Consider the following 25,444-nt stretch of genomic DNA (forward strand, 5'->3'; position numbering starts at 1 on the left):
TGCTGTGGCCTGGGAGGGCAGAGGAGGATGATCCAAGTGCATGGGTCCTGCAACCTCATGGGAGACTGGGAGGAAGCACCCGGCTCCTGGCTTCGGATAGGCGTGGCACTGGCCATAGTGGCCATCAGTGGGGTGAACCAATGGAAGGAAGACCTTTCTCTCTCTCTCTCTCTCTCTCTCTCTCACTGTCTATAACTCTCTCTCTGTCTCTCTCTCTCACTGTCTAACTCTGCCTGTTAAAAAAAAAAAACACAAATTCGTTGTTGTATACCTGGTACTATGTAGATAAAGGATTTATAAAAATGCAGCTGACCTGGGCATTGTTTTTAAGAAGCAATATGATAAGTGTTACAACCTCATGAGTACAAAATGATGAAGTAGATAGTTTTGCAGAAAGAGCAAGGAAACAGGGTCATAGAAATGATATAAGTATTTGCCCAGGGATAAAACCTGGAGAAGCATCCGAGGTAGGAGCAGTGTTTGGTGAGTTCACTTTTGGAACTTAGGGTGCAATGGTTTGACAGTAGGGATAGGGCTGGAGAGGTACAGATCTTGGGGAGTAATGAGGGTCAAGTCTCGTGCTTTCAAGTCTGTTCTTAGGACGGGGTAGAAGGGAGGTGCTGTTAGAACTGAAGAATAGCATGGTCAGATTTTCGTTAAGAAAGACTTCTCTGCCTGCCATGAAGCAGGGGCATTGTCTATTTCACCCACTGTATGTATGTAACACACATAAGTGATTTATAAACATGTATTGAATGAATGAATGAATGAATGAATGCATTTATAAGTCTAGGTAAGACATAAGCAAGGTAAAGACACCCAAATACAGATTACTGAGGCATCACTATACAGATGATATTTAAAAACATGCAGGCATGGAGTCCTAGGGATAGTATGTGAGATAAAAATAGCAGGGGAAGGAGCATAGAATCCTGGGAAACATCAGCATTTCAAGGGCAAGTGAACAAAGAGAATGCAGAAAAGGAGAAGGAGAAGGAATGGTCAAAGATGCGTTAGGAGCTCTAAGGAAGTCAGGAGAGGAAAATCCCCAAGTAAGGGGATATAAAGGGTTGAATTTTGAGCCTCTGTATGTTCACATACTGAAGTTGCATCCATCAGTATCTCAGAATGTGACCATATGTGGAGGTAGGGTCTTTGCAGATATTGTGAAATCCAAGTGAGATCATTAGGGTGGGCCCTAATTCAATACAAAGATGCAAGGACAGAGAGAACACCATGGGAACATCCACATGGGCACCTACAAGCCAAGGAGACTGGCCCGAAACAGGTTCTTCTTTGCAGCCCTCAGTGGGAACCCACGCTGCCAGCACTTGGACTGCCAGCCTCTGGAACCACAAGGCCATGCCTTGCTCTAGTTGAAGTCTCCTGTTAGCCCCCTCTAAAGAATAGGAGGGAAGGGTTAATCATCTTGGCTGTTAATGATTGTTCAGGTTAGATAAAAGGGGAAAAGTGCCCAGTGATGTAGTTATTAATAGTTTGATGGTAGGCAAGAAAGAATGATTTCAGATGCAAAAATCATGATGTGATGAGTTGAAGAGTGAGAAGTAGACCAAGTGAATATTGATCATAGGTGGTTTTTTTGTTTGGTTGTTTGTTTTCTTTTTCTTTCTTTTCTTTTCTTTTTTTTTTTTTTTTTTTTTGACAGGCAGAGTGGACAGTGAGAGAGAGAGAGACAGAGAGAAAGGTCTTCCTTTACCGTTGGTTCACCCTCCAATGGCCGCTGCGGCCTGCACGCTGCAGCCGGCGCATCACACTGATCCCAAGCCAAGAGCCAGGTGTTTCTCCTGGTTTCCCATGTGGGTGCAGGGCCCAAGCACTTGGGCCATCCTCCACTGCACTCTCTGGCCACAGCAGAGAGCTGGACTGGAAGAGAGGCAACCGGGACAGAATCCGGCGCCCCGACCGGGATTAGAACCCGGTGTGCCAGCGCCGCAAGGCGGAGGATTAGCCTATTGAGCCACGGTGCCAGCCGATCATAGGTTTTAAATAATCTTGGAAATCATTATACTTAGTAAAATGAATGTCCCAAGTAGACATCCTAAAATTTAGATTAAGCTAGTTATCAATGAGATCTGTGTGTGATACCAATATTTTGGCTTTCTATATCATTGTTTTGGGAATTGATAATTGAATTTAGAAAAGGGAACTCAGCAAGTATGGTGGAATGAGAAAGCCATGCCAAGATGGCAACTGGCAAGCGAGTGTCAATTACTCAGGAGTGGCTTCGGAAACCCCCTGGGAAACCACCTGGCAACACAGCCTTCCTGGCAACAGGCTGTGATTGGTTAGGGCATAAACTGCCCCTTGACCGGATTGGCTGCCTTGGCTATTTAAGCTGCTGTACCAACTGAAATAAACGAGTCTGAGGGCTGCTCCCTCTGGCCTGCTTTCACCCAGCTCCCGGGGTCTGTGTGGTGTCTTCGTGCCTCTTGCCCCCACCACGCTCCTCCTCTCAGAATGAATCCACAGCAACAAGCAAATGCAGTTTTACTGGAACAGTAGTGATGAAAGTCAGAATAGGATGTCACTCAAGGGTGACATTTTAGTTGGCATAGGTAACTCTTAAAGAAATTTTTTTTTCTTATATTTAACAGGATCACTTACTCTTAAAGAAATTTTTACAGTAACAATAAGACAAGATCTGGAAAGAGAAATGGAGTCACGAGAGGTTTTTATTTGGGGGAGGGGGAAATAACAGCATGTTTCTCTACTGATATGAAGAACCAGAAGTGAAGGAAGCAGTGTTGATGGAAAAGAGGAGGAAGACCCACCAGCGCGATGCTTTGTGAAGTTATTAATGACGGGACATGGTGCATAAGTGGAGAAAATCATCTATGAACCTGTGGAGAATGTCTATTAATTTATTGTAGGCTGCAGTGTTCTATACATGTCACTTGAGTCATTGTATTGAATAATCATCATTTTTGAAAGTGTGTGCTAGGGCCAGCACCGCGGCTCAATAGGCTAATCCTCCGCCTTGCGGCGCTGGCACACCAGATTCTAGTCCCGGTCGGGGCACCGGATTCTGTCCCGGTTGCCCCTCTTCCAGGCCAGCTCTTTGCTGTGGCCAGGGAGTGCAGTGGAGGATGGCCCAAGTGCTTGGGCCCTGCACCCCATGGGAGACCAGGAGAAGCACCTGGCTCCTGCCATCGGATCAGCGCGGTGTGCCGGCCGCAGCGCGCTGGCTGAGGCGCCCATTGGAGGGTGAACCAACGGCAAAGGAAGACCTTTCTCTCTGTCTCTCTCTCTCACTGTCCACTCTGCCTGTCAAAAAATAAAAATAAAAAAATAAAAAATAAATTAAAAAAGTGTGTGTTAGACTGAGAAAAATAAAGACAGCAATGCCTTGGTTGAGAGAAACACTGTATATAAGTTACATGCATAAAAAGCAAGACAATAGTTGTGATTATTTTCCCGAAAATATGCTCCCCATCTCTGGACCCTGAGGATATTATCAGATCATGTTGCCGTTCTTTTTTTTTTTTTAAATATTTATTTATTTATTTGAAAGTCAGAGTTACTCTGAGAGAGAAGGAGAAGCAGAGAAAAAGAGAGAGATCTTCCATCTGCTGGTTCACTCCCCAATTGGCCACAGCAGTCGGAGCTGTGTTGATCCAAAGCCAGGAGCCAGGAGCATCTTCCGGGTCTTCCACACGGGTGCAGGGGCCCAAGCACTTGGGCCATCTTCTACTGCTTTCCCAGGCCATAGCAGAGAACTGGATTGGAAGAGGAGCAGCCGGGTCTCGAACCGGCACCCATATGGGATGCTGGTGCTGCAGGCAGCAGCTTTACCTGCTACTCCACAGCACCTGCTCTAGTGTTGTTTTTGTTAAACAGCTATGCACATTCCAGGAAAGGGCAAGGAGTCAAGGTTGCTGAATGAGGCTTTACTATCTCCAAACTTTTTCCTTCTCTTGAAAGTAACACACAATAAAAAAGTTGTTTTAATTGGTACCCATTTAAAAATACATAATTTACTATGGCACATGGTTAACGTAAGAAACCAATGTCCCTTAGGCCATGTGCTTCATCCTGCTGCATTTTGTTTTTATTTTTGTCTTCATGTGCTTTGGCTTCTCCTCTCCGTACTATTCTCAGTTTTGGTGGAAGGAAAGGAGGGCTCTTTTATTTCATTTTCACATGGCTCTGGAATTTCAATGATTGATTGCCTTTGTTTTAATGATAATGAATAGAACTATTACTATAAGGAGTTTATTTAATTTTTATAATCCCTCGATTTTCAAATGGAGAGAAACAATTTCCTGTCATTTTCCCCTTTGGGAGACAAATTATTAGAAAACAAATGAGAAGATTCCTTCCATTCACATACTGATAAATGGACGTAATTATGGTGATTTTATTGTCTTCCTTTCATTCTCATCCTCCCCCGCCCTACTCTCCTCCCTCTCTCCTTTACTCACTTTCTCCCTTCCTGCTTTCTTTCCAGTAACACCCACTGGCTCTATTCCTTAGCCTCAGCAGTTTCTTCCGTAATGTTCTCCACAAACTGTACCCATTTTCCTTGGAAGACAATACAAAAACATCACCTTGCCAGTCTTTTTTCATTGACAACGAAAGAAAACCAACTTAAACTAGGTTAGGAGAAGCGATTTAGAGGCTCCTGTATTTCAAAGATCTGGGCCAAGGATGTCCGTGTACAGGAAGCAAGAGCTAGAGGCTCAAACAGTGTAGTCAGGCCTCTGGATCCTTCCTCTCTCAACAGCGCTTGTTTCTGCCCGGCTTCTGTCCATGTGGTAGTAAGATGGCCAACCACAGCTCCAGGCATCGCCCAGCTTAGTGATCCCAGCGGACAGAGGAAGTCCTCCACCTTCAGTGTCCATAGACCACAACCCTGGGTGCATCCAGTGCTCTGCTTAGATCTCGCTGTCACTCCTGAGCTTCGCAGAGTGATGGGGGATGGGACCTTGGGGTGGGAAGTGGGGTTTCAGTTCCACCAAGACCACGAGGAGTCCTGTGGATGAAGAAGGGAACACAGGAGTCAGTCTAATCTTTGGATCAGAACGGAAGGGCCTTTTGGAGTTAGTGGCAAAAGTCCTGCATGTAGAAGTAGAGACAATTTTGAGGAGGCACGCTTTGTAGCACCTTGACGGAGGGAAATTGTCACTTGCTTTGCAGGGAAGACGAGGCTTCCTCATGAGCCGGTGCTACCCTGTGATGTAGTTCATTGATGCTCCAAGGAGGAGCAGCAACTTTTTAAATGATGGCTTTATTGAGAGATACTTCATATGCCATAAAGTCACCCTCTTAAAGTATACACTTCAGTGTTTTTCATATAATAACAGAATTCTGGAGTCATCACCACTGTCTAATTTTGAAATATTTTCATCTGTTCCAAAAGAGGCTTTAGGGGGCAGCATCCCACATCGGAACACCAGTTTGAGTCTTGGCAGTTCTGCTTCTGATCCAGCTCCCTGCTGAGGTGCCTGGGAGGAAGTAACTGTACTTGGGGTCCTTGCCATCCACTAGGGAGGCACAAGTGGAGTTCCTGGCTCCTGGCTTCAACCTGGCCCAACTTTGACCATTGCAGCCATTTGGGGAGTGAACCAGAAGATGGAAGAGCACTCTTGCTCTTGCTCTCTTTCTCTCACTCTACCTGTCCAAAAAAAAAAAAAAAAAAAAAAAAGAGAAGAAAAAAGAAGAAAAGAAATTTAAATTAGCAGTTCTTCTCCATGACCCCTTCCTGTGCCCCTGACAATGGACAATCTACATTCTGTCTCCATAGATTTTCCTATTCAGGACACTTCATATAAACAGAATCATGTACTATGTGTCTTTCTGTGACCATATTCTTTCACTTAGCATAATGTTTACATGGTTCATCCATGGTAACATATGTACCGTCACATCATTCTTTATTATGGCTAAATAATATTCCATTTTATAACTATACTTTTTTATTTATCTGTTCATCAGTAGATGGAGATTTGGGTTATTTTCTCTTTTTGCTGTTATGAGTAATGTGTATTTGAACATTCATATGCAAGTTTTTTTGTATGGACATCTGTTTTCAGTTTCCTTGAGTATATTCCCAGGAGTGGAACTGCTATGTCACTTGGTAATTGCATTTAACAATTGAGGAACAGGGAAGTCAACTTTGATAACTTTGCCAATGGTCCAGTCTAATGTGATTACACATCCTAACACAAAAGAGAAAGACATACTCCACCTCTTTTTTCTTTATCACAGGAAATAATCTGCTCCAAATGCTGCCTGTCATAATTTCCCCCATACCTAACAAATAAGGGCTAGAGAGGACTCTCTGAGAGTTATTTCAGTCCATCAGCCTGTTCTAAGCAAAAGACACAACTTACAGATTTTCATATATTAAAGACAATGAATGGGAAAAGAGTACTGGATTTATATAAATTTAAATAAATATAAAGTAAAATATAAAACTAAATTAAATCTGTATCATTCAGGGAGCAGTTCAGGAAATACTCCAGGCAGTCCAAGCAGAAAAGGATTTAATACAGGGAATTAGGTTCTTAAATCTCCTTGAAAAGGGCTTCAGGAATAGAAGTTAGAGTATCAGTGCCAGGATTGTGGTTCCAAGGTTGCATTTCTTATTTTTTTAAAAGATTTATTTATTTTATTTGAAAGTCAGAGTCACAGAGAGAAGGAGAGGCAGAGAGAGAGAGAGAGAGAGAGGTCTTCCATCCACTGGTTCACTCCCCAGATGGCTGCAATGGCTGGAACTGGGCCAATTCGAAACCAGGAGCTAGGAGCTTCTTCCAGGTCTCCCATGTGGGTGCAGGGACACAAGGACTTGGGCCATCTTCTACTGCTATCCCAGGCCATAGCAGAGAGCAATATTGGAAGAGGAGCAGCCAGGACTCAAACCAATGCCCATATGGGATGCCAGCACTGCAGGCGGTGGCTTTACCCGCTATGCCATAGCACCAGTCCTGTCAAGATTGCATTTCACCATCTTTCTGATCAAAAGATTAAAAACTGCTATTACAGGGACAAGAACTTGGGACAGTGGTTCAGATGCCACGTGGGACACCCTCACCCCATATTGGAGTGCTTAGTTTTGAGTTCTGGCTCTGCTTCAGATTCCAATTTCCTGCTAATACACACACTGGCAGTAACAGGGGATGATTCAAGTACTTGTGTCCCTGCCACCTGGAGACCCAGACCGAAATCCAGGGTCCTGGCTTCTGTCTGACCCATTTCTGGCTGTTGTGGGCAGATGGGCAGTGAACCAGTGGATGGAAGATCAATATCTCTCTTTCTCCATCTCTCTCTCTCTTCCCCCTCCCTTTCAGATAAAACAAAAATAAACATATAGGTACTTCTAACGTCACATAAGAGCGTACCTAAACCTCAGAGATGGTAAATAAATAAGGACATGAGTGCAGAGGCTACCAACTCATTCTTACCCTAACTGTTCCCTTCTACACTATCATGGAAAGAAGGGTCTCTTCTCTCCTTTCCTCCCAAATAATGCAAATGCATATTATTGGTAGAACCTAAATCATGTGGAAGTGCAGTCGTTAGCAATCCAGCCCTACAATACAGGAAGAAGGGACATAGAACATTGCAGAAACTGTGCACTAGAGCCAAGAGACAATATATACTGCATCTTTAAGTGATCTTTAAATAACACAATCTAATTTGCCATTATGTTAAAAGCTTTTTATTTACATATGTGAGAGATGTTAATATGTAAGGACTTTCTAGTGAAGTTTCAGATCAAAGTGTTATTGATTGCTAAGCTTGGTCAACATTCATTCTCCTTGCCCTGTTTGTCTCATCCTACCTGTTATGATTGGATAATAGTTTGGATGTCTCCCAAAGGTCCATGTGTTGAAGGATTGGTTTTCACACTAGTATGTTAATGGTTGATATACTAATGTTATTGACTAATGGATTAATGGTGGAGACTTGATACAATAATGCTGTTAATTAGGAGATGGGCCCAGTGGGAGATCCTTAGGGCACTGGGGGATGCCCTCAGAAAGTAGTTTTCAGGAGACGTTTGGTTATATAAACTGAGTTCAGTTCAGCTATTCTTCCTCTGTTTTCTGGCTTTCTATGTAATGCTGCATAGTTCCATCATCTACCAACCTCAACAGGCCCAGACAAATGGGACCACCCAATCTTAGACTGTGAACCTCCAAAACCATGAGTGAAAGTAAACATTTTCCTTTGTAAGTTGAACTCTGTCAAGTATTTTAATTAAGACAACCAAAAGCTAATATACTACCCCGTTACCATCTTAACTCAATTTTTCTCATTGTTCTCCAGATTCCATTAGACAATTTATGAAAATTGAAAGAGTTTATTACATAATAGAAACTTTATAAATACTAGTTATTTGAATGAATGAGTGAGTACTTTATTCAGGTGTAATGATTTTTTTAAAGATGTATTTATTTCTTTGAAATAGAGAGAGAGGTCTTCAGTCTGCTGGTTCACTTCCCCACATGGCTACAAAATCTAGGTCTTGGCCAGGCTGAAGCCAGGAAACAGGATCTCCATCTGGGTCTCCCACGTGGGAGACAGGAACTCAAATACTTGGCATACCATCCCCTGCTTTCCTAGGCACATTACAAGAAGTTAATTGGAAATAGCAGAGTAGCCAGTACTCAAACTGGTATTCCAATATGTTGCAAGTGGTAGTTTAATGGGCTGCACCACAACAATGGTACCTTTAATGGTGACTCATCTGCATCAACTTCATTGGACCACAGAGCACCCAGATGAAACACCATTTCTGAGTGTAGACAGATGTGAGGGAGTGATGGTATTTCCAGAGGAGATTAACATTTTAATCAGTAGGTTCTGTAAAATAGATTATGCTCTCCAGTGCAACCAGGTACTACCCAATCCACTGGGGACCTGAACGGAGCAAAGGGTGGAGGAAAAAGAAATTTTTCCCATTTTTCCTGGCCACCTGTTCTACTTGAGATGTCTCATCTTATCTTTTCCTGCCCTTGAGCTGGGATTTACACCATCAGCTCCCTGCTTCACAGGCCTTCAGTCAGGCTGAACTACAACCTCTGACTTCTACATTTCCAGCTGGCAGATGGCAGACATGGGCCTTCTCCGTCTTCATGATATTATTCCTTTTATATATTACATACATGTTGAGCGTCTCTGATCAAAAAACCAGAAGTCCAAAATGCTCCAGAATTTGAAAGTCTTTGAGCACTGACACAATGCCATGAACAGAGACTTCCACATATGATCTCATAGGATCTTATGAAGCTAAAATGTAAACATACTAAAAATATGCATAAAATTACCTTCTGGTTTTGTGTATAAGGTGTGTATGTAGCATGAGTGACTTCTGTGTTTCTACTTGAGTCCCATTCCCAAGATATCTCACCAATATGCAAATACTCCAAAATCTGGAAAAAATACAAAATCCTAAATACTTCTGGATAAGGGATATTTAGCCTGTATCTCCTTTTGTATATAAATAAACAAAATCCTCATTTATAATATATAGTCTATTGATTATTGCCCTCTGGAGAACCCTGGCTGTTACTCATATTCTCTTCATTCTTGCTCCTTTCCCCTTCTTATTTCCCTCACAATTTCATAATCCAAGGCGGTACTGCTTGAAGTCAGCAGCATTCTCTTTCCCTTTCATCAAGGTGGTCAAGTAACACCTGCGACATCCATTCATAGTTAGTTTCTCAACTGGAACTCTTTGGCCTCTCAGAGGACATTTGGCAGTGTCGGGAGACATTTTGGGTTAGGAGAGGTGCTGTTTGCAAATAAAGAGTAGAGGCCCAAGATGCTGCTCAGCTTCCTACTATAGGAAAGCCCTTCTATAGCATAGCCCTCAAAGTGTCACCTCAAAGTCTCCAAAATCAATGGTGCTGAGGTTGAGAAATCCTGGGTTAGAATACAGAGGAAGAAAAAAAAAATGTGGGAGGGGAGGAGGAATTGAATGCAAAAGGAGGAAAGATCCAATAGGGGCTGACAACCTTTTTCTGGAAAGGACCTAATGGCAAATACTTGAGGCTTTGCAGAACTCACATCTTTATGGCAGTTACTCCGCCCTGCTGTTGTTGCAGGAAAGAGCCATAGTCAGTACGCAAATGAGTGTACATGGCTGTGATCAGTGAAACCTCAAGGACATTGACATTTGAAAGCCATATCATTTTCATGTCATGAATTATTACTCATTCTTTGATTTTTTTTCAACTGTTTGAAAATGTAAAAACTAGCTGTAGCTTGCAGACTGGCAGAAACTCTAACCGCTTCAACAGAGGAAAAAGGAAGAGAGAGAATGGGGAATAAATGATTATGTCAGAGCACCACAGCATTTTCGTGTCTGCATCTGCGAGATTAGGCTGGATTATGCTAAAGTAGCAAACAACCTCAAACTCTCAGCAGTTTACAATTACAAAGGTGGATTTCTCATTCACAATACATGTGTACTATGCACTGGCTAAATTCTGCCCCATGCTGTTTTTATCCTGGAATTCAGGGTGGGAGGGTAGCCTCCCTCTGGAACATTGCTGGATCTGGTAGCAGAAGCAAAACAGAGAGCATGGCACACCAGATGTTGGCTCTGGACACTTCTGCCTAAAATAAGACACACATCACTTTCTCCCATATGTCACTGCCCAAAGCAAGTCACAAACCTATGCTAAACATCAATGGGGTGGACAGTAGAATCTTCTCCCAGGCAGAGGCAGTGACTGGGAACAACCAAGTTTAACACAATGCCTTTTGTTGTTTAAGATTAATTATTCCTGAGCCCAGGTTTGCCATATTCTTCAAATGAGCATCTTACACAAGGATGGAGAGATTTCCAAGTGACAATAGTAGCAGCTAATGTTTACTGAGTGGTTATTGTTCTCCATACATGCATCTCCACGTGAGTTTTTGCATTTAATCCAAACAACAACCCGCTGAGGTAGTCATCCCTTTTATCCCCACTTTATAGATGAGAAAACTGAGTAACAGAGAGACTAAAACACTCAACTACCAAGAAGCAGAAACTCAAACCCAAGTAAAGCTTCTGTTTCTACTATAGCATAGATTAAGAACATAGGTTCTGTTGACTAACTGCCTAGGTTCAAATCCTGGCCAGTGCCAGATACTACTTTTATGGACTTGGGAAGGTCTGTAACTTATTCATCTGTTTCTTCTGTCTACCAAACAGGAATAACAACATGGTATACTTCCTGGGGTTTTTCTAAAGAGTAAATTTTAAAATTAATGTATGTTGAGTGCTACTGTTTAGTGCTAATAGTGCTTGGTGCAAAAAAATACCCAAACCATCCACATATTTGCTGAATATTATTACTACTATTATCATTCCTATTATTATTAAGCCATGTTTTAGAAAGCTTTGTTGATAATTCAAATCATTTCCCTCTACTTTCTCCTCATCCCCAACCCTCTTGCAGAATTATTGTTCCATATTTTTGTCTCTACCTGTATTTATCTATTCCTGGACTATCACTTCATCAACCTGGAGAATAAACCAAGAACACTATTGCCTTCCACCTGGCTGTATGTCTCATCTTTGCTTCTCAAACCTTCCTGAATGGTCAGTTTCCCATTTTTGGTTTATGATTTAAACTCGCAGTTTATATTTATGTGGGTGCATAGCAATGATCTGGAATACAGAAGTAGGTTGCCTGGGGGGACACAGTAACACCAGCCTTGTTTCTTGCTACATGATCTTGTTGATTGTATTTTCAAGTGAATTCTTAAAATCTGATGATTGTATTATGATTTAATTTTTGGAAACAACATAGAGTATTAAATTCACCTCCCTGTGAAAACTGTGGCAATACCATAGATCTAACCTATTGGACATCAGCGTTTTAAAAATCATGGGCTGTTTTGAGAATAACCTGATGATCTAGTAGACTGATGGTGAGAAAGAACACACAGCACTTTCCACATGGGGTAAGGAGAACTCCAGAATTGGTTCCCAATTTTCAGCTTAAATTGGGATGAACAGAATTCGGAATGAAATGGAATGAGGCAGAATCACTTTAAAAAAGTCGGAATCTCTTTTATTTACAAGTATCATCCCTCCAAAAATTTCCTAATGATTTATGATGTTAACAGGCGTTTGCTTCTGAAATAATTTCAAGTAATCTTTTTAAAATGTCTGGAAATTTCTTTCTTTTTTTTTCTTTTTTTTTTTTTTTTTGCCTTTTTTCCTCCCCAGTCTCTATGTGAATCTTCTAGGTTGGATGCACAGATTAAGAAAGTGACAATTAGGAAAAAGCAGTAGGAAAGGTTCTACAGATTCAGAACACAGGATTAGGGTGTATTGCTGCATAAATGAAGTCAAAGCTAAGATTTTGATGGTTCCCAGGTGCTTTGATTCTCATCAAGTCAAATCTAAATTGTCTTGTTTTCATGACTTCAAATCATTCAGGTTTTCTGGAGACAGGACTGGAACATAGCCATCTGCCATCTTTTCTGCCTATTTGACTCATACTGTAGACATGTCAGGCATCAAGTCCCATATTAAACATATTCTTGCCTACAGCTTCTACAAAAGTGATTTCTTTAATCACGTCTTGCATATAAACTTGATCAGTGCTAATCTGTATGGATTAGGATGTAAAGGTTTATACATAAAATATATCTGTAAGAAGATAGCCTCACATATGTGGAGTCATGCTGGAGACATCCACAAGTTTTCCTATTTTCACACTTTGTTTGCTAGATGAGGTCCAAACTAAATTCTAATTCCATTTAGATTTACGTACAAATTTACTTTCCTTCTTTCTTGAACACTTTCCAATTATTTGCCCTTTTTCTCTAGGATCCATGGAGTCAAGTTAAGCACTGTGGTCCCTCTAATTTCATAGCATATCCGGAGGAGCTTTGTAAGGAATAAACAAGATGACAGAGTACCAGGCATGAAAAGGTGGGTTCTTCAATCATATTTGCAATGTGCTAAATTATTTGGGGGGAATGCCATACTCATTTTTATTCAAGAGTAAAGTGACACTGGATAACAGAATTTTTAAAAGATAATCATTCAGATTTATTTTTAAAAAAGAGAGGAGTTCATTTGTTGGTTTTTTCAGAGTAAAGGCAACAGTCAGCCATTTCTTGGCTAATTCACGCAATCTTCAAGCAAAGTTTAAGCCCAGCTTACTTTGGTAGGATTTAAAGTAGTAAGACATATGTGAATAAAATGATATTAGGTCTGTGTAATTCTGAATGATAAAATAAAGATTAAGATGGTAATATTGGTCCCTCAAGTACTGGTATTTAAACTTTAAAAATCAATCAAGACAGAAGATTAAGTGGTGTTTCTTTGGTACTAGAAACGTAAAGCTAAGACCAAATTGTTCTCTTTTCACAGATTTAAGATACAAAGGATGATATTTAAAGACATTAAAATGACTATTAAATTGCCTTACATTGGTAAAGAGTTTCCCATGAAGTACACTTAGAAGAAATCCCTGAGTGTATTAAATACTCCATTAGTATCTTCCTTCATAAAAAAAAAAAAAAAAAAAGAATGAGAGAGAGAGGGACAATTTGAAAGCTTTCCAAGACACATAAATACAGTACTTAGGAAAGCAGTATCTATTGATAAGGCTTCCTCTGTAGTGCTCGTCAATCAGGCCACCAAATGCCTGACAGGAGAAACCGCAGATTCACACAATCAACACATAACATCTGAAGACACTATTCATTCCTAGCGAAGTCAGTAAACCACTCTCTGATGGCGCCTCTGTTGAGTCTGACCCACTCAATGTTGTTTTTCACCGTCTCCAGGACTTGTTGCCTAGGTGTTTCTCCTGCTCCCGCATTGGGGTATTTTGCGAAAAAGCTCTCCATCTAGAAAACAAAGGGAAATAATCAAGAAAGTCACTCCAAGCTCAATGATTCCTCAAGAATTTCATCTGCAAGCTGGATTTGTTTCCTTCTCATCTGGAAATTCAATACTGAGATACATTCTTGGCCCAGCATTCAGACTGAGCCCATCTCTCAGATTAGCACCATTGCCCTGGCTGTCAGACTCCTGCTGACATCAAGCTAACAGGCATGGGATGTGCTGGGAAGGAGGGCGGCATGCCAGAGGCCAGCACCACTATTTCTGCTGCTGCTGCTGCTTTCTTATTTCCTGGGTTTTCCCCAAGGTGTTCCCTGGAAACTATGGCAGAATAGCGGTTTTGCACATTCTTTCCCTCCAATTCAACTGCTGTTTATAGAAGTAAGAAGTATTTTGTCTCTTAACATATGCAAGATCTTAAAATCCCAGTATCTAACACACAGGTATGGAAACGTCATAAGTCTGTCCAGTTTTAATGGACATTTTCCCCTCTGGATACTTGAGAGATTTGGAATTACTTTTGAAAGTCCCAAACTATGCATTCCAAGCGGAATAATGTCTTGACCAATTTATTCTAGAGTTACGTTTACCAGGAAAGGGAGACACACTACTAATGCTCTGGTGAATCGGACAGTCTCCAAACTTTCTCAACTATGAAACTTTGCTTCATGGTCAGTTGAATTTTTTTTTCCAGTTTGGAATGAAGGAGGTGTAGACTTTATTAGATACAATAATTATTTCTTTCTCATTGTCTTCTGTGATTCAAATGGAGACTATTCTATTTCTATTTGAGAGAAAGCTCCCAGAAAAGCATGAAGGACTTGATCTTCGTACCTCCCAGAGTCGCAGTTCAGAGTTGAATGGCTCTGCTATGGTGACAATCCGGCCAAGATTTCTGTCATTGATTGTGAATCTGAAGAGAAATTTAGAGGAATGAAAGGGAGTATAAGTTCCTAGAACTTCAAATCTTTTTCTAGATGCAGACATTTCTGTTTCATGAACATGTGTGTGTGTGTGTGTGTGTGTATTTCAAAGTAATTTTCAGAATAAGCTAAAGACAGAAAACACATGCAAGTTAAACTAATTCTGTTTAGCCGAAATTTTTAAGACATTCGGTACTTTTTTTAAAAAGATTTATTTATTTATTCAAAGGGCATGGTTACAAAGAGAGAGGGAGAGAAACACACACACACACACTCAGAAAGAGAGAGGGAGAGAGGGTGAGAGGGCAAGAGGGCAAGGGGGCAAGAGAAATCTTCTGTCCACTGGCTCATTCCCCAAATGACAACATTGGGGACTGGGTGAGGCCAAAGCCAGGATCCCTGAACTCCATCAGAGTCTCCCATGTGGGAGGCAGGGGCCCAAGCACTTGGGCCATCTTCCAGTGCTTTCCCAGGTGCATTAGCAGTGAGATGGGTGGGTAGTGGAGCAGCCAGGACTCAAACCAGCACTTATATGGGATTGCCAGCATTGCAGATAGTGGCTTAACCTGCTGTGCCACAATGTCGGCCCTTCTGCACTTCTTATATAGATAGAATCACATCACTTAGATGTGGAAGACTGCCTGTTGTAGTCTCCAGATCTGATTCTTTTGCCCTGCACAACTGAACAGTCAACTAGAGACTAATTTCTCAGCCTTTCTCACAGGTCAATGTGGACAAAGGACCAAATTGTTATCAATAGCACATGAGCACAAGTGGTATGTTCAGTCCTTGTTTAAATAAAGGCAAATTACTTGACTTAAACTTCTTATCCTCCCACCCCCTTCTCCAAGCTGGAACATGGACCTCCAAGTGATTCAACTTCAACCACAGTGATACTAGGTCTCATGCAGTAGAAATGCTCTACAGACTTGACCTACTTACTTCAGGAGTTTGGCCTCAGTAGCAATAATTAGGGGTGCACATCTTTCCAGCTGCTGTGTTGCTGTGTTGTGTTGTGGAAGAACCACTTTAGCACCATTATCCTATAGCTTATGAACCTTCCCACCAGTACAGAAATTTGAATATAGGCTGTTTGTTCTGCTTTCAGAAAGCATTGCCAATGTCTTACATGATCTGTATCAGGCTGACTAAGCAAAGCCACGGAAAGCTAAGCACCAAGACAGAACTTCAGTGATAGTAGTCTATTCTCAGGCTGTTTTGCCAAAAATCAGATGTGTTCTTACAAATGACAGTGCCAACAGTTCAGAGAGAGAGGCAAACATCTCATCACAACTAATCATGGTGCAAGAAAAGTACAACAATATTCAAGGAAACTTGAATCTCTGGAGTATTGAAGAGAAATACAGGAAACTATCAATGTATAAAGCAGTAGGAGAAATTTTACATTAAAGGTTATCACATGGAAAAGCAGAAAACAGGATGATAAATTTTGTTTTTCAGAAATCTTAAAGCTTTTTTTTTTTTTAACAGGCAGAGTAGACAGAGAGAGAGAGAGACAGAGAGAAAGGTCTTCCTTCCGTTGGTTCACCCTCCAATGGCCACCTTGGCCAGCACGCTGAGGCCAGCGCATCACGTTGGTCCGAAGCCAGGAGCCAGGTGCTTCCTCCTGGTCTCCCATACAGGTGCAGTGCCCAAGGACTTGGGCCATCCTCCACTGCACTCCCAGACCACAGCAGAGAGCTGACCTGGAAGAGGAGCAACCGAGACAGAATCCGGCGCCCCGACCAGGACTAGAACCCCGTGTGCTGGCGCCACAGGTGGAGGATTAGGCTATTGAGCTGCGGCGCTGGCCTTAAAGCTTTTTTAAAAGAAGTATTTATTTGAAAGGCAGAGGTACAGAGAAAGATGGAGAGACAGAGAGGAACGTCTTCCATCCACTGGTCACTCCCCAAATGACCATGAAGCCAGTAGCCTGGGTCTCCCACATGGGAGACCATCTTTCACTGTTTCCCCAGGCCATTAGCAGGGAGCTGGATTGGAAGTGGAACATCTGGGACTCAACCAGTGCCCATACGGGATGCTGGTATTGCAGGCAGCAGCTTACCACACTTTGGCAGAGTGCCAGCCCCATAAGGTTTTATACTAAAAAGAAAACCTACCATTGATAATATTAACAGTAGGGCCAACAATGTGGTGCAGCACATAAAGCTGCCATCTACAAAGCTGGCATCCCATAAGAGTGCCAGTTTCACAGACTTTTTAAAATCCTCTCATATGACTAAGAGAAAACATGTTTACTATATAAAAAATCATTACAAATTGGTAAAGGGGTAAGTGTGCTGATGTGAAATGAACAAAGAAATGAAAATGTAGCAATGAGAAAAACATAAAATGTCCTAGTGATCAGCCATGATTATCAACGAACTAATACCCTCTCTTTTCAAATTAATTTAATTTGTTTAATTGATTTAACAGCAAACTTGTTTTTATATTTTTGAAAGGCAGGGGAGACACACACACACACACACACACAGGGGAAGAGAGAAAGAGAAAGGGAAAGAGAGAGATTATCCACAAAAAACAAGGCTGGGGGCCGGTGCCACTAATCCTCCACCTGTGGCACCAGCACCCTGGGTTCTAGTCCCAGTTGGGGCGCCAGATTCTGTCCCAGTTGCTCAGTGACAGATTAGCCCAGCTAAGTTGCTGTAACACAGATTCAAAGAAATCTAATTGAAGATAAAAAATAAATTTTTTCAGCAACATGTAGTTTCTGTAATTTTCCTCTTTGTTTTGTTTTCATAATGACTAAAATTTTAAAAATTTATTTGAGAACTACCAAGGAAGACACTGAATGAAAATTGCAACCACCTGTGTACCTACTAAAACGATGAGAACCAAACATGTTCATCCCCAGATCCTAATATCATGTCAAGTGTAGCAAAATAAAGGGGAGGGAAGGCATTTAGCCTGGTAGTATGAGACACCAGGTAAAACTCGTTCATCTCTGAGTGCCTGGTGTCCATACCCAGCTCCTGCTCTTGACTCCAGCTTCCTGCCCTGAGAGTCTGCAGTGAAGGAGCACGTCATTGGGTCCCTGTCCCAACACGGGAGACCTGGATTGAGTTCCAGACTTCTGGCCTCAGCCCCAAAGCAGCCCCAGCTATAGCAGACATTTGGGGAGTGAACTAACATATGGTGGGTCTGTCTACCTCTCAAATACATAATTTTAAAAAGGAAAAGAGAAATATGCTGTATGTATCACATTAGTTGTTTGCAAAACTAAAATAGGGATTTATTTATATTTTACTTTGAAAATAATTACTTTGAAATAATTTTGGGCTTAATGTTTATATAAGTGTTATTGGGTTACCCAAAAGAAATTATTTTGTGTGCATGCAAAACTTTTAATTAAGTGCTTATTAAATTATTTTGTTTATGAAGTAGCATTTAGATATGCCCTATCAATTTTTCATCTAATCACAACAAAAATAAAACTTTATCACAGCAAACTATTGCTTATTTGGGTTCATTCAACTTCAAAGTTTCGTCTAAGAATTTAATGAAAGAAACAACAACAAAGAATAATTTCCAAAGTGTCTTCGGGGACTTGTGGTTAAGTCTCAAACTGGCAAGGACATTAATGCTGTGGTCATCAGTTGTCATAAAAGTCACATGACAAAAAAATTTTATTAAATAGTAGCTTATTTATTTTAGAGTGACAATAAAATTTTCAGAACGGAGGCAGTAAAACCACTCATCCTGAAATTTGGAACATGTACAAGAGTTTGGAAATATTTGGATACAGTTGGATCATTTCTGTTTAATTTGTCTTCTCCAGTTTTCACGAGGAAATTCTATTTATTCAAACCAACATAACTAATATTTGGGTTTTTGTGTTATACATGCGGTTATTATATAATTTTACATTTGGGGACATTTGAATTAATAACATGAAAATTAGATCATTAGACAATGGATAAATACTAAATGCCCTTGGCAAAAATTTTCAAACTAGTTCTGGAAATAGTTTATCAATTTATTTTTATTTAAAAATTCAGTTTATTAAGTCTAATACCTTTATTTTAAGGCTAGATGTTTCTGAACTTTATAACAAAGGAAAACCTATTTTTTTCTACTTAATTTCTTAGCATAATAATAAACACATTTTAAAAAATGAGAAATGCATTATTTGTATAAATTACTTCAGAACTGCTCAAATAGGCCTAATGAATACTTTACTTAATAGATAATGAATGAATGGCCATTTTGTTGTGCAATATAGAACACTATTACTTATCTTTGCAAAATAATTTAAAAATAAGCATTGTGTTTCATCCACATAGGTTTCATGTAGCATATAACATCTGCCCCCTAAAAAGATTTGTGTTCTTTTTGATTAAAACAAAACACACAGTACATGTCATCAATCATACATTTTCAACATGCTTACAGGCAGATTTATTCATTCTAAACCCATTTATAAACAGCTGACCAATTCTCACACACACACTCACATGCATGCACACCAGTCATGGGTGAACAGTAGATATAAGAATAGAAAAAGAAAAAAAATATCACAAATAGACAAAAGCAATGTAGAAAATTTTGTTTGAGAGTTAGCGATGTAATCTGGATCACAAAAGGAAAAGAAATACATACAGACACAGTGATGCTCTTGTGAATTGTAGGGTAGAAAAGAAAACAAATAGAAAAGCTGGCACTTCTTGTAAGGCAGCCATAAACGATCAGGCAGTGCCGCTAGGCTGACAGGAGACATGGACAGGAGGCACCAGAGGTGACATCAGGACATGGAATTACCGACGGGAACAATCTTCTCGTCAATGTTTATATTTGTTTATTCTATATTCTACTTTATACTGTGTTAAGGATATGCTTTTTTAATGGAAATTGAACACCAAATTTAAAGGACCAGAACCAAGAACAGTAGTAGTTCTTCTGAAGAAATCAGAAGTTTGGGAAAGTATCTCTTTCATTGACTTTGCTCATCTCCTGTCTTTACTATTTACCATTTTAAAACTGCTGTTGTTCGGAAAATACAGTTCCTTTTTACAGACTACTGGAAATTCTTGAAGATTAATTATCAGGGCAAGGGAGATAAAAGTTATCACTCACTTAAGTTCAGTAAGATATAGAGCTCTAATTTGATCTCGGACCCAGGAATTCTCACTTTGTTTTCACCAGACACTAATTGAGAACTGAATATGTGCCTAGAGTTATGCATGGCACCAGCACTACAGGCAGAGTTAGATGAACTTGTTTTAACCAAACTATAGTAATGTAATTTGATCGTTTATCAAAACCTCAGAGTCCTATAGAATAGTTGGAAACAATAATTTCCAGAAAAGGGATTGTGCTTAAAATTAACTAATGCCTTTCATCCCTGGAGGGAAAATATTGTGATCCTTTACCTCTAATAATATGCCATCTCAGATATCGTATGGATATCAGAGGAAGTGTGCCAAAGAGATAAGGAAGGAACTTGCAAATGGTACCAAAGACAAGGAATCATTATCTCATCATCCCACCTGTTAACCAGATATTCCCAGTTGAGTTGTATCCAGTTCCAGGCCATGCTCTTCCCATAGTTATTATAGGAGATATATCGGATGACTGTAAACACATCCTGAGATTTAATAAAGTTTGAGTCCTTGAGCAAATCCAAATACCTAAGAGAAACCAAACAGAAAAACAACTCAAAATGAACTTTTAATGTATACCATTACCTAAATTCCAGTACCACATGGCTTTCATTCCAGCAACTCAATTCTTAAGTTTCAATTGCTGAAGTTAATTAAATTGGCAAGCAATGGCAAACAACTTAAAATTTTCTAATATACTTAACCATTTTGAAAGAATAACATGTGATTTTGAGGACTGGTGAAATGTAAGTTATAGGGACATTTAAAATTCAATTTTTTTGAAAGAATTTTAGCCATTAATTTTTAATGTAATGGCTTTTATTGACTACAAGCCCTTTATCCACTTACCTATTATCTCACTGAATTTCTTTTTCTAAATGAAGTTTTTTTTAAGATTTACTTATTTATTTGAAAGGCAGAGCTAGATACAGAGAAAGAGAGAGAAGACAGAGAGAGAGAGAGAGAGAGAGAGAGAGATTTTCTTCTGCTCGTTCACTCCCCAGATGGCCACTATGGCACCGTGGCCAGGGCTGGGCCAGACTGAAGCTAGCGGCCAGGAACTTCTTCCAGGTCTCCCATGTGGGCACTGGGAACCATCTTCTGCTGCTTTTGCAGGCACATTAGCAGGGGGCTGAATGGGAAGAGGAGCAGCTGGGACTTGAACTGGCACCCATATGGGATGCTGGCACTGCAGGTGAAGGCTTAACCTTCACCAGCCCCAATCTCACTGAATTTTGAAAAGGAGCCAATAAATTAAAATATAGCATTTATTTTCTATAAGACAGCAATAAAAACTTGCTTGCTTCTCCCTAGATTGAAAGAAACAGCTTTCTAATGTAATCTATCTAGTTAGATTAAGTAGCTTCAATTTTAACATAATGCAAATAAGCCCAAGATAAATTGAATGACCTAATGGATGGATTTTATTAAATTTTATTTGCTATACCTACAGTTGCATTTCTAGCCTAAGGCCTTTAAATTGTATATTATATAAAAATATTTTTAAATATAAACAACACAGGGTACTTAAAATTTTTATGGAAAAGTGGAATAAACACCAATTATTTTGTACAAACTTGAAAAATGTGTATTATGAAAAACTATGCATTGATTTCAAAATTGTTCTTGTGTCAAAGTAAACTCAATTTTAACTACATGAATGTTTTGAAATACCCTTGTATTTTATTCATTGTGAGAAAAGTACCTCAAATATAAATTTCTACTGCAGATAGAGCAGATATATTTTCATATTACCTAAATCTTATTGCTCTGTGGCTTCCTACCCATTGTTTCTATTTATTAGTATCTTTCATGGGAAACTACAACAAAAAAAATTACCATTATATTTAAGTTGGGCGATAGTTTTTTTTATTTTTATTTTTTAAAATTTTTTGACAGGCAGAGTTAGACAGTGAGAGAGAGAGACTGAGAGAGAGTTATAGACAGTGAGAGAGAGACAGAGAGAAAGGTCATCCTTCCGTTGGTTCACTCCCATAATGGCCACCACGGCCAGTGCTGCACTGATCCGAAGCCAGGAGCCAGGTGCTTCCTCCTGATCTCCCATGTGGGTGCAGGGACCCAAGCACTTGGGCCATCCTCCACTGCCTTCCAGGCCACAGCAGAGAGCTGACTGGAAGAGGAGCCACCGGGTTTAGTACCCGGTGCCCCAACCGGGACTAGAACCAGGGGTGCTGGTGCCACAGGTGGAGGATTAGCCTAGTGAGCCATGGCGCCGGCCAAGTTGGGCGACAGTTTTGAGAGTCATCCTTTGTCAAGGAAAAACAGTATTTCTATATTTCTCACATTTTCATTAATATATCAAGAGCCAAGATAACAAACTAGGGTGCTTGATCATAAAAATGTATCCTATGTGAGACTGCAGAAAATGCAAATTTCAAGGGAAACTCATTCCACAAGGGAAATTGGAAAACATCACTCTCTCCAGTCCCTAAATAAAGACCTAGAGTTCAGTATCTACTTCTGTGCTATGTCCAACGTGGCATGGAGAGTGACTGTACATCCTCAGCAAAATGAAGTGAACATATTGTCAGGTTTAGGGTAATGCCCTTTGTTCCTTTGACTTGTGAGTACTGCATGGGGGGGGGGTACTAATAGTTTGTATAGCTTAGCAATAAGATGCAAGGATGTTGGAAGAGCTGCTCAAACACAAAAATGCCACACAGCACAGATATTTTATGAACAGAAGCAAATGATGGGAACCACAGCTTGCACCTCTGCATGACAGACAGTGCTCCAGTAGGTAAAATGGGATAAAGAAAAACTCAATGCACTCTGGTCCAGGACCAAGATAGGTAAAGACCACAAGGCAAACCATCAAAGCAATGGATCGTTGAAATTTTTTTTGTGGATGTCAAGATGACCAAGTTCTTGATGGACTATCTTAACAGCAGAGAACAGGAGAGTTGACACACAGTACTCAGGTAAGATGGTGAAGGTATACTGTTGGGGCCAGCACTTTGGCACAGTGGGTTAAAGCCCTGGCCTGAAGCACCAGCATCCCATATGGGCGCCAGTTCTAGTCCCAGCTGCTCCTATTCTGATCCAGCTCTCTGCTATGGCCTGGAAAAGCAGTAGAAGATGCTCCAAATCCTTGGGCCCCTGTACCCACATGGGAGATCTGCAGGATCTCCTGACTCCTGGCTTGGATCGGTACAGCTCTGGCCGTTGCAGCCAATTGAGGAGTCAACCAATGGATGGAAGACCTCTCTCTCTCTGCCTCTCCTTCTCTCACTGTGTAACTCTGTCTCTCAAATAAATAAATAAATCTTTAAAAATATATACTTATACATACAAAAGACACCATACCTGTTAATTGAGTGATGTTAAGTAATTCAGATTCCATAAGTAAACAAAGCATGAATTAAGGCAGAAGCTAGTTAATTGGGGACACAGCTGTAGAATGGGCAATGATTCATTTTTTGGGCCTTACTTAAGCAGCCTTTGTACCTTTTGAGCAGAATATAAACCTGTGTGTGTGTGCACTGTGGTGGATACTCATCTGTTGTTTTGTCCTGGTATCACTAGATATCCTTGGCCTTAGAGAAGGACTTGGAGAACCATCACTGGCCTAAATCATTTGGAGGAATTGAAATTCATCCCAGTTAGCAGATGATCAAGCAGTAGGTCTAGGGTGTGACCCAGAATGATCAAGTCTGACTCGGTTCTGGATTATGAAGCAAAGTGGAAATAATTGTGTCTTTGAATAAAGCAGCCCCTTGAGGAGAAACATTTAGGGGCTCCTGTCTTTCCTCCATTGAACATATTTGTGTGAAGACAAAATTTGTGGGACTTTAGAAGTCATGAGAGAGCCAACACTCAGGACAGGAACAGAGGACCCCGGTCCTGCGTGAAAATGTTGAAGCACAGCACACAACTGGAAACTACCTCCAGAATATTTTTTCAGATGAAATTAAATTTATTTATTGTTTAAACCAGTCTTCCATGGATGTTTTGTTTCTTACAGGAAAAATAATTTTAATGGATTTTTTTTTTCTTTTTGGAAAAGAGATCACACTTAATCAGAGTTTTAAAGAGACAGTGGGACATAAACAAATGCCATTTACAAAAGTGAAATAAAAGCCCACCTTACCTTGACAAAAGAGTAACATTCCTTACTGATGCTAATCCATAGAGCAGTTTTTCTTTTTCTTGCGCTAAGGAGGTTTTCAGGTATTGATCAAGAGTATAGTTCCAGGAAGTCTCATTGCCGGAGCTGTACATCCCATAGCGATACACCAGGAGTCTGAGGTTGACAGGAAGACTGGAAGAAGAAACAGTGTTGCAGAGGTTTCTGTTACTCATTTCTCAGATCAAAGTCTTCTAGAAATGAAAACAGAGTGAAAAGTCATTCACCTCTGTCTCCCATTTATCCACTCCTGAAATAACTGGGAGGCGTTGTTCAAGGCTTCCGTATCGCCCATCCTGCACGCGAGCCCTAACACGGAGGCACGCAGTAACCTTAGGAAGGAAAGAAAGCACAGAGCCAGGGCCTTAGCATTTTCCACATGCCTTAAAACACACAAGCAAATGTCAAATGAATATTATATTTAAAAAGGTGAGAAATCACTTTGTGAGGTGGTCTCCAGTATCATCCCATCCCAGAGAGTCTGCAGCAGGCTTCACTTGATCTTTGAAGTAATCCTAAAATAAAAACACATGCACAATGAGTAATACTATTCATTAACCATCTCCCATGTATTATAGTTTGAAATCCTCTATTGCAATCTTTTCCTACTACTTAGAAGAATTTTGGGAAGAATGTATTCAGTCTTCACCACATTGTAATTCTGCTTCAATCCTGAAGATACAGAACCATTCTGAATCTGGATCTAATGTCTTGTAAGACTTTGGGTAAGCTCTTGTTGACCTCACTTTCTTAGTTAACATGTAATAAATAGAAAAACATGTGACACAATTCCTGCACCAAGATCGTTCACATATTAAGGAAATAATAAAAATAACTGATAATTCAGACTTACAGCGGACTTTTGTATTATTTTACACTCACTATCTCATTACCACAGCAGATAAGTGTTCATGTTCTACTATACAAAGAAGGTTAACAAAAAAAAACCCACAAATATTAAATTACTTGTCTAAGATCTTTCATTCAGTAAGTGAAAGAGCTAGAGATCTGAATCTGGAATTTTTAATAATTGTAAATGTCCTGCCAATGTGTTACAGAAATCATAAAGCAAAGAAAAAATATTTAGAATGACAGTATTATAAAATCCCAATGTGTAACTCTCAGCACAAAAACTAAGAAAATATAATGTTATATGTTATTAAAAAATAGATTCATTTCAACATTGAAAATAAAATAAAATCTAGTTAAAATCTGTAGTTTAAAATATTATAAATTTTAAGTAAAATTTTGTTGTTTTCCTTTTAACACTAAAATATACCTTCAAGTGTTAATACAGAACCATAAAAAATATGCCTCAAATTGAAAAAAAAAAAACAGCTAGCATCTCTTCACTTTGATTACTCAGCTTGTTGCATTCTTTTTTTTTTTAATTAATTAATTTATTTTAAAGACAGAGTTACAGAGAGGC

At 40.0% G+C, this 25,444-nt stretch overlaps 2 protein-coding genes across 2 annotated transcripts in view; one reads left to right on the top strand and one right to left on the bottom strand.

Moving 5' to 3' along the window:
* Positions 1-25,444, top strand: part of LOC138843511 (uncharacterized) — a 67,390-nt gene that overhangs the window by 35,654 nt on the left and 6,292 nt on the right. The window contains exon 2 of the mRNA XM_089302591.1: positions 12,800-12,904. Within this exon, the coding sequence (XP_089158717.1) occupies positions 12,800-12,874 (75 nt within the window). The 3' untranslated portion in view covers positions 12,875-12,904. The remainder of the gene's footprint in view (positions 1-12,799; positions 12,905-25,444) is intronic.
* The window catches only part of ENPEP (glutamyl aminopeptidase), a 91,377-nt gene continuing 78,933 nt past the window's right edge, over positions 13,001-25,444 (bottom strand). Inside the window, exons 15-20 of the mRNA XM_002717183.6 lie at positions 24,457-24,530; positions 24,243-24,347; positions 23,980-24,150; positions 20,256-20,396; positions 14,660-14,738; positions 13,001-13,830 (exon numbers count right to left, since the gene is read on the bottom strand). Coding sequence (XP_002717229.3) covers positions 13,678-13,830; positions 14,660-14,738; positions 20,256-20,396; positions 23,980-24,150; positions 24,243-24,347; positions 24,457-24,530 — 723 coding nt within the window. The 3' untranslated portion in view covers positions 13,001-13,677. The remainder of the gene's footprint in view (positions 13,831-14,659; positions 14,739-20,255; positions 20,397-23,979; positions 24,151-24,242; positions 24,348-24,456; positions 24,531-25,444) is intronic.

Source organism: Oryctolagus cuniculus, chromosome 8 (assembly GCF_051225735.1).
Source record: "Oryctolagus cuniculus isolate XC-2025 breed Fujian yellow rabbit chromosome 8, ASM5122573v1, whole genome shotgun sequence".
Taxonomy (NCBI): domain Eukaryota; kingdom Metazoa; phylum Chordata; class Mammalia; order Lagomorpha; family Leporidae; genus Oryctolagus; species Oryctolagus cuniculus.